Source organism: Podarcis cretensis (genome assembly GCF_951804945.1).
Source record: "Podarcis cretensis genome assembly, chromosome: 3".
Lineage (NCBI taxonomy): Eukaryota > Metazoa > Chordata > Lepidosauria > Squamata > Lacertidae > Podarcis > Podarcis cretensis.
Genome location: NC_137172.1, coordinates 110,995,601 through 111,005,041, shown reverse-complemented (window position 1 = coordinate 111,005,041; position 9,441 = coordinate 110,995,601). Strand labels below are relative to the sequence as shown.

Here is a 9,441-nt window from a genome sequence, read left to right as displayed (position 1 = left end):
GAAGCAAATGTAACCCGAGGTACCACTGTATTTCTTATGGCTGCTGTATCTTATTATGGTAAATTGCTTTGGAGTGCCCTTGGATGCGTGAAGCAATACGTAAATATGGAACTAACTCGACTTTGTTGGCTGAAGACAAAAGGGGGAAATAATATACATACATAGAAACACACATTAAAAGCCTCTATAAGGAAGGGGTAGCTATACCTCAGCCTTTAAGTCATGACAAGATTCATCCCCCCCCCCCCCCGCCTTTCATATTAACATACGCACTAGGTTAAAAAAAGAGACAAGTCAAGTGTTCTATTTTATGCAGTACAGGTAAAACAGTAGTTTGTTACACTAGTACTGAGGCAATTCAAGGAAACTCACAACTGGCTAACAGTGACAAAGGCAACCTCAGATGCTGGCCATGATCGTCGCTGCTAATGCTTCCTAACTTTCTGTGCTCAGGGCCTAACAATAAGAGCTGCAAGGTCAATTTTGCTCAACACTTGTCACACGCCACCTAAAAAAGTCAAATTTAATGTTTCATGGTATTTTAAAGTGACTACTAATAACTCAGGTTTGGAGTAGGCAAACTAATTAAAAACATAAGATCAAACAATCACTCAACAGGATAACACTTTATAGAAATAGAAATCTGACAATAATAATGTTTACTGTACCACTAACTCGGCACTAGTGAGGTAATCTGTTAACCTGCTTCTATGTTATTAAAAATAGACCCTAACACTGTCATATGGAGATTTCCCCCCACATGCACATTCTATGTAACCAATTAAATAAGGTCAACATCGTCTCATCTTGCTTTGTTGCAGTTCTGGGTAATAGTTATCAGTTTAGCTACAGCTTATTTCAGCAGTTAAAGTACTCTGATTAAACAATAAATCTCACACAGTTCACAGAAGAACTTCTGTATTTCAGCAGCAAAGGATAGAAAGAAAGAAAATCATTAAGGGCGGGGCAGAGAAGAAACGCCCAGATATTATTGTCCAGAACAGTCTGTGAATGTAGTAACCATGTTTCCTCGACGCTGTGTGACAGTTCTGCAGTGCTTACTAGATCCATGGAATTTATTTTCAGTCTGCATTGTGTGTCGGTGTGTGTTCTCAAACCCATTAAATGAAAACATTTTTTCCATATCTTCAAACATGTCATCAAACAGTCCCCCTCCGAAGGAAAATTCTGGGAAAGAACGTCTTTGCCTGCTGTGAGCATGCTGATGGCTCCGAAAATGACTTTCAAAATGTTTCTTCGACTGTGTGTTGTGGTTTTGGCCAAAGAAGTCAAAGTCTTTAAACAAGTCATCAAAATTGAAGTTAAAAGGCTGCTGGAAAGTGTTTCCATTGCTTCTTCGTCCTTCAGCATGGCCAAACTGATCGTATTCCCTACGTTTGTTTTCATCCGACAACGTTTCATATGCTGTTAAAGAGCAATGCAAGAGAAAGTTTAGCACATGCTCAGAGAGAGAACAGTTTTAGCTCAGTAGAAGTGAATATACTCTGCATGCATAACATATATTCATTCAGCTCCTGGCCACTTCAAGTTCAAGGTTCTTGTGTAAAAGAACTGAGGAAGTTTTTGAGCTTTCAAAATGCTGGAGAACTGTTACATCACTGTTGATGATACTAGGTCACAGATAGAACATACTCCACAAAGTCAGACAACTGAGCCATATAGCTCAATACACTAACAAGCAGTCCTAGGTCCCAGACTTATGAAGATGGAACCCAAGACTTCTTGCAAACAAAGTATGTGTTCTACCACCAAACCTTTCCAGATCAGTTCCTCATTCTTTTGAATTTAGAATTCTGTCAAAATGTCAACACCTCAGCCAAGGACATGACTTGGGCGAACTATTTTACACATACTTATGTGAGAGTAAGCATCCCTGAACTCAGTGGGACTTACTTCTGAGGGGGCATGCACAGAATGGCCTGTAAAGATACAGGGCCCGTAGAAGAGCCTCCCTAAGTGCTCTGCAACAACTTATTGTTTTTTTAATCCACTTGCAAATTCTGTTTTATCAAGGATCACATAAAACTTTTTTTAAACATATGTTTTTGAGCCTCTCTGGATCTTTTATGCTAAAGTCTCCCTGGATTTGTCTCACGCCAGCAGAAGATAGAAATTAAGTGAAACAAAAAACCGCCTATTCAATTTGTGTTTCAACTGTAACTATTTTTAGTTACAATTTAGGAGATTTAGTTGCTGGAAACTACACTCTCCTAGAAGTCAGAGTATCAATATTTACAATAAATAAAGTTGTGCCTGTGTGCAAGTTTCCAAAGATAGCTAAAAGGGTTATTATGACCAGATGACTCTTTAATCCCTAGAATATAGGATTAAGATTCTTCTAGTTCTAAGTACTAGTTCCTTTTGTGCTCCAAGGAGTACACAGGACTCCTAGACAAGCTTCATTACTTTCTGAAAAATGCAAGTTTCCTAGATTTGGAGGCAGTGGGTGGGAGGGATAGAAAGTTCTATTGTTCCCTGTGTGCAATGATTTAGTTGAATTCAACCAAATATACCTAGCTTTACTTATCTTCATGCAAAGTGGAGATCAAGAAATACCAGGTCAATGAGTGTTTAGTAAAATAGAATAGGATTCTACTTGCCTTCTGCAATTTCCCTGAATTTTGCTTCCGCTCCAGGACTCTTATTCTTGTCTGGGTGGTATTTCATTGCTAGTTTGTGAAATGCCTTCTTGATCTGGCGATCGGATGCAGTCTTGGGAACACCTAGGATGTCATAATAACTCTCAGCAGCCAGGATTAATTCTGTTATCATTAAAATGCAGAGTGCAAATATAAAGACAGCCTGTGTAGTAGCCATTGCAATATTCCTGTGGGGGAAAACAACATGATTAGCCTTTGGCAACAAAGCATCTCTCTAATGAATTATTTACCTTTTTAAAGGAAAGCAATTTTGAATATTTTTACTTTTGCACCAACTTCTCAGGCATTAACAGTTCACAGCTGCAGCTAATATATTTCCTTTCACCATGGATATTAGTAGACTTCCTTCAGAATAATTTATACTTACCCCTAGCTACTAAAAGATTGATCTTTATTTTTTAAGGCCTTTTCTGAGCAAGGTGTGATGCAAACCTAAGTTACATTCAAAATAGACCCAGGGGAAACAAATTACTTCGAGTCCATTGCTTTCAATGAATCTACTTCAAATACCGATTATCACCCAAAAGGTTTAAACTGTGCAGTCTATTTTTTTACAGTTGTACCTTGGATTACAGATGCTTCAGGTTATGCGTTTTCAGGTTGCACACCGAGCCGAACCTGGAAGTACCAGAATGGGTACCTGACGCAGCGCTGCGGGTTGCGAACGCTGCAGGTTGCAAACATACCTCCTGCATGGATCACGTTCGCAACCAGGGGTTCCACTGTACACACATTTAAATATCCTGCCAAATGCTTAGGGTAGGATTAAACGAATGTGTCCCACCAGCGGAAACCCTGCGCAACAACTTCCACTTGCACAATGGAGGTTCCCCCTCCTTTGCCCCCCCCAAAAAAATTGGCTTGGGGGTGTCACCAGAAACCGTGGAATATCCTGTGGTGGGAGGAGAGGGAATCATTTCATCAGGCAAGCCAAAACGCTTGCACCAATAAAATAATCAGAAGAGCGTGCCTCTGAATGCTTCCCTTAGATTGCTGCTATTGGAATCAAAGAGAGGTAAGTACTTCACTTTGGTACGATCAGAGCCACACTTCTATATGTATTTATGGTTTCCACCAAACAACGGTTTAGGATCTCTTCTCAAATTTCTGCCGTTAAAGATCTACAATCATCAACAAGTACCACAGCAGGGCAATGCTGAATTAGTCCATGTTGGGAGGCTTATCTTTTCAGGCCTGCTTAAAATGTCTCCCTACAAATATTAAATTTTCAGAAACATCAGGAGCAGTATCAAGGAAACATTAGGTGACCTTATAAAGTTTACACACTCTGTGTGTGCATATGTGCAGAAATACGCAATATGCATGCACATGTTTCTAAAGATGCCTACTAACTCACATTTGTAATGACAAAAACCACTCGAGAAAGGGCAAATGTGCATGTCTGTGTATCTGTACACTAAGGTAACCTGGTGTTAAATAAAGGTAAATGGACCCCTGACCATTAGGTCCAGTCGTGGACGACTCTGGGGTTGCGGCGCTCATCTCGCTTTATTGGCCAAGGGAGCCGGCGTACAGCTTCCGGGTCATGTAGCCAGCATGACTAAGCCGCTTCTGGCGAACCAGAACAGTGCACAGAAACACCGTTTACCTTCCCACCGGAGCGGTACCTATTTATCTACTTGCACTTTGACATGCGTTCAAACTGCTAGGTTGGCAGGAGCAGGGACCGAGCAACGGGAGCTCACCCCGTCGCGGGGATTCGAACCGCCAACCTTCTGATCGGAAAGTCCTAGCCTCTGTGGTTTAACCCACAGCGCCACCTGCGTCCCTAACCTGGTGTTACCTTGTTATTTTTTCAGTAATGTCAGAAGCAGTGGATAAAGTTTGGGCTATTTTGCATAAGTTGGCTTTATAATCAGGCTTCTCCTTTGTTGCAAAAACACTGCCTACCCTGTGCAAAATAAAAACAATCAAAATAAATTATAGCATTCTTTCCACCTGCTGTGTTTGCAGGTGACCCTCAACATACGTTGGGTTTATGTTGGGGGGGGGGGATTCCCAAAGTCTTTTTCCTGGAGGCCCTTATGTGCACAAGTTAAATGTGTGTAAGTTCCAAGTCACCTGTATTTCAGCCCTTCCCTAAAGACTAAATACATCCCTTAAAAAAACCTGCAGGAGTGGGGGCAGTTCAACAGGTCTCTCCCCCCCCCCCCCATTTTTAGCTGTGTATTTTTGGCATGAAAATGGAGAGGTGGCAGTGAATGGAAATAAGTGCCAGCTTTTTTATTTTAGGGCACGGGGAACAACAGTGATAGCAAGTGGAAGTAATGTATTATTCTTAGTGTGACTGCCTTTGTTTCCTCAGCCATCAAAACCTAATACTTACTGCAAGCCCTTTGGGGACAAAGAAAGATGCTGATGAAATGGCTATGAGCTACTCTGAGCCCATGGGATATTGCAGGCTATAATAATAAATAAATAAAATTGATAATGCAGAAATGCTATTCATAACTACCAATTCCCAATTGAAAATTCTGTTCCCTACAGTTGTCAACACTCATACTGACATTTATCACTTCCTAACATGGGCAATTACAATTTCAATGTGTACACTAATACCCTTTTTTATACATAAGCAAATTATTATACATGTCTATACATGCCTGTTTTGCATCTTATTCCTGGTAATGAGACCACAGCAGGCAAGACTTGGACACAAACAAGTTGTTCTTTATCTACACTCTTACATATGTTACATTCTCCCAAACTCTCTTTCCTCCATTTTCATCTTGCCCCTCCTTCTTTCTACTAAGGCTCTCTAGGGTTGTTTAGGGACAAGCTCTAAACATATACGCACAGAGAAATGAAATAATATAGCTATAAGGATAAAACAGCCTGTTCTATTAACGTTTGTACTTTGTTTTCAAAACTAAATTGTGCTGTTCAACATAAAAATGAAAGTGACAATTGTTCTTTCTATTTTGATTATGTATTCTGTGTTTTTATATCATGGTTTTATTCTGTGAACCACCCTGGGACCTGTGGGTATATGGTGGTATACAAATTTTATAATTAATAAAATAAAAATAATAGTAACTACACAACATCCCAGTTTGCTTCTGCTTCATAAAGCTAAGTTTCTATCCAAATGAGATTTTGGTTTTAAACGCAGTGTAAGGTAGTCTCTGTGGGAATATATTTTTTTATTTTATTTATTTAATTATGGGGTATCAGAGTTTTTAGGGAGTTAACCAGGCTGGGATAGCTGGCTTGTTGGTTTTTGAATGTCTGATGTAGATTTTTTCAATTTTGTTGTTCTGTATGGGACAATGACAATAAAGAGTACCATATCATGAGTAGTGATGAGACAAACACTGATGGGAATAAGAAGTGAAGGGTTTGGGCATAATATTATGAGAATTATTCAGATTATGGTGTGGCCAGGTTCAGGTAAAGGCTCAGTAACCTTCAGGGTAAGCTAGAAAGAAGTGCTAACTATCTTGTCTGAGAACTGGAAGTCGGGGGGGGGGGAATGTATTGGCACTATTAAGACAATAGACACCACAATTTTAATTATCAACAAGCAGTGAAAAATTCATTTTGTGTGAGGTGGGATGGGGAGGAGGAGCTTCTGCTTTCACTTTTTACTAAGCTGTATTGGCCTGGTTTGTAACAACATGGGAAACCAAACTATGGCTTACCAGGACTGCATGGATGCACCTTGGCTACAGCTGATAGTTAGCAAGTAGAGGTATTAACTAACAGTGCAGGATTAAAAATAACAACTAGGGGGGAACAAACCAAACCTCTCCTGGAGACCACATGTTCATGGTAGGGCATAGTTTGGCTTACTGTATCATGCAAACCAGCCTAACTCTAGTTAGTTAAGGAGCTCAAACCAAGGTTTAATTGTGGTTTGTTTGAATGAGCGCAAGTGTGGGGAACCTTTGGCCTTCCAGATGTTGCTGAACTACAATTCCTGGCCAATGGCCATTCTTGCAAGGACTGATGGGAGTTGTAGTTCAGCAAAAGGGCAAAAGATTCCCCACACCTGTACTAGGACTTGGGCATAAGCTACAATGAGGCTAGAACTTCGCACTCCTCCTCTCCAAGCTGTACTATGTGCAAGGACTGGGAACCGTGGTTTAGTCCACTGGTCTTCAACGAGTGTGTCAAGTGGGTTTGCAGCCTGATCCAAGGTGGGTCACAATAGGAGCATTACCACCATGCAAATATGGGTCTCCAAATGTATGTTTGGCTTTAAAGTGTGTCCTGGGACTGAAAAGGGTGAAGATAACCAGTTTAATTTAACTCTAGTTCAGGACAAGCCTCTCCTTTGTAACTTAAATTGCCAGTTTAAAATCTTAATTATTTTAGGTGATGCATTCATATGCTGAATGCCTTGTACTCAGCTAAGCTATGGCAACCTGTATTCAGATATAATTACAGGGAGATAAATAGCAGCCTGGAACACCACCCATTGTAAGCACTTGAACTCACATCTATCTTATTAGCATGCAGTGTAGCTGGAACACAGCTCACCTCCTTGCAAAAGGATCTAACTCCAGCTTTTCTCCTGGTTTCTTATTTCTAGCTGGCGTGTTTTTTAATGACAGTTTTCCTCCCTCAGCATAAGCAAGCTCATCCCCCACGTAGTTCATATCACCACCTCGCTCACTGCAGCTTAATTTGGATCTGGTTTGCACATTAGGGTTGCCACACGCCCGGAATTTCCCGGACATAGCTGGAAAACGGCAGTTGCAAACAGTGTCCAGGTGGAAATCTCTGAAATGACTGGGGAAATCCAGACAATCCATGTCAGAAGTCAAGATTTTGGTAATTTTTTCTAAATAGCTCAAAAACGTCATTTTTCAACAACTATGGGCAAAACTTAAAACTCAAAAAAAAAAAGTTTGTGTCCAAATTTTCACTTATTGAAACATGGCAACCCTACACAATGTCAAAATAGATGAAGATGCCTTCAAGTATGAGTGAAGTACTTTCCTCCCCTTCCACCCCCATGTTAACTGCAGCCTGGTATCTTTCTTACCCTTCGACATTAGAATTAAAGAAGCAGGAAATTCCATAGAGGTTTGCACAGCTAGAAGACCCCCTAGGAGACCTGGGTTCAAATCCCTCACTTAGCCATGTAGCTTACTGGGTGGCCTTGGGCCGCCAGTCACCACTTCTCAGCCAAACCTACCCCACAGGGTTGTTGTGAGAATAAAATGGGAACAGGTGGTTTACAAATGCAAAGTATACATAAATGAAAACTCAAGCTCAAAGCTCAACTCATCCATGACCCTGACCTTGGACCTCTCTCTTTCTCTCTGCCCCCCATCTACCTCACAGGACTGTTCTGAGGAAAGGGAGGGGGGAGAGAGAAAGGAAAACCTTTGATCCTGTTAACCTCGCCCATCATCAAGTACTTTTAAGGATGGCTAAGACATACTTAAGGGACGCGGGTGGCGCTGTGGGTTAAAGCCTCAGCGCCTAGGGCTTGCCGATCGGAAGGTCGGCGGCTCGAATCCCCGCGGCGGGGTGCGCTCCCGCTGCTCGGTCCCAGCGCCTGCCAACCTAGCAGTTCGAAAGCACCTCCGGGTGCAAGTAGATAAATAGGGACCGCTTACCAGCGGGAAGGTAAACGGCGTTACCGTGTGCGGCTCTGGCTTGCCAGAGCAGCGATGTCACGCTGGCCACGTGACCCGGAAGTGTCTCCGGACAGCGCTGGCCCCTGGCCTCTTAAGTGAGATGGGCGCACAACCCCAGAGTCTGTCAAGACTGGCCCGTACGGGCAGGGGTACCTTTACCTTTAAGACATACTTGGGGAGAGAAATAGAAAACACTACACAGGCCTCATTCCTGATGGATAAAAAAGCCTCCCTAACCTTTAACAACCGATCTCACAGCTACGGAGACTTGGTGGGTGGAGGCAAGGAACCCCCATCCCACCAACTCATAACCATTTAGGTTTTTTCCACCTCTGAGGGAGCAGAGGGGAGATGAAATGGGGCGAAGTGGTGTTAAAAGGGGGGGGAGGAAAGGGGGTGAAAATGGGACAGGGGTGAAAAGGGGAGGAAGGAGAGTTGAAGTGGGGTTTAAAAGGGATGTTAAAAGAGGAGAAGGGGGTAAAAAGGGAGGAAGGTGTGTTCAAGTGCGGTTTAAAAGTGGGGCAAAGTGAGATTAAATGGGGGAAGGGGGTTAAAATGGGGCAGGGGTTAAAACGGGAGAAGCTTGTGTTAAAATGGGGTTTAAAAGGGAAGCAAAAGTGGGGCAAAGGGAGATTAAAAGGGAGTCGAAAGGAGCTTAGAAGGGGGAAAGGAGGTTAGAAGGGGGCAGGGGGTTAAAAGGGGAGAAAGGGGTGTTAAAGCGGGGTTTAAAGGGAAGCAAAAGTGGGGCAAAGGGGGGGTAAAGAGGGAGGTTGAAAGGGGGGCATTATAAGGGAGCCACGAAGGAGTTCTTGCCCCCCACCCCCCTTCACGGGAGCAACAGCTAACGCTTCCCCACGGCGCCGCCGCCGCCGCCCCACTCACCGGCTCTCCACATACACAATCCCAGGCGCTCTCCCCTCGACGCTCCGCTGCCCCTTCTCCGGACCGCTCCTTCCCGCCTCTCCCTCCCCTTTTTATAGCCTCGGCCCAGAGGCGCGTCGCGAGGACGGAGGGGCGGGGCCGCTGCTACCACCACGAAGCGCTCCCTGATTGGCCGCCCGCGGGCGGCTGACGCGGCGCGCCCGCTTTCGGCGCACGTGGAAGGAGGCTGTTGTGGCTCCGCTTCGGGGTGACTCAGCGATTGGCCG

General features: G+C 43.4%; 1 protein-coding gene across 1 annotated transcript; it reads right to left on the bottom strand.

The window, feature by feature from the left end:
• Window positions 1-294: 294 nt before the first annotated feature.
• Window positions 295-9,325, bottom strand: DNAJB9 (DnaJ heat shock protein family (Hsp40) member B9). Its single transcript, XM_079970897.1, has 3 exons — window positions 9,176-9,325; window positions 2,622-2,848; window positions 295-1,425 (listed from the first exon to the last, which is right to left on the bottom strand). The coding sequence occupies exons 2-3, from the start codon at window positions 2,836-2,838 to the stop codon at window positions 989-991; spliced, it is 654 nt and encodes a 217-aa protein (XP_079827023.1). The 5' UTR covers window positions 2,839-2,848; window positions 9,176-9,325; the 3' UTR covers window positions 295-988.
• Window positions 9,326-9,441: the final 116 nt, after the last annotated feature.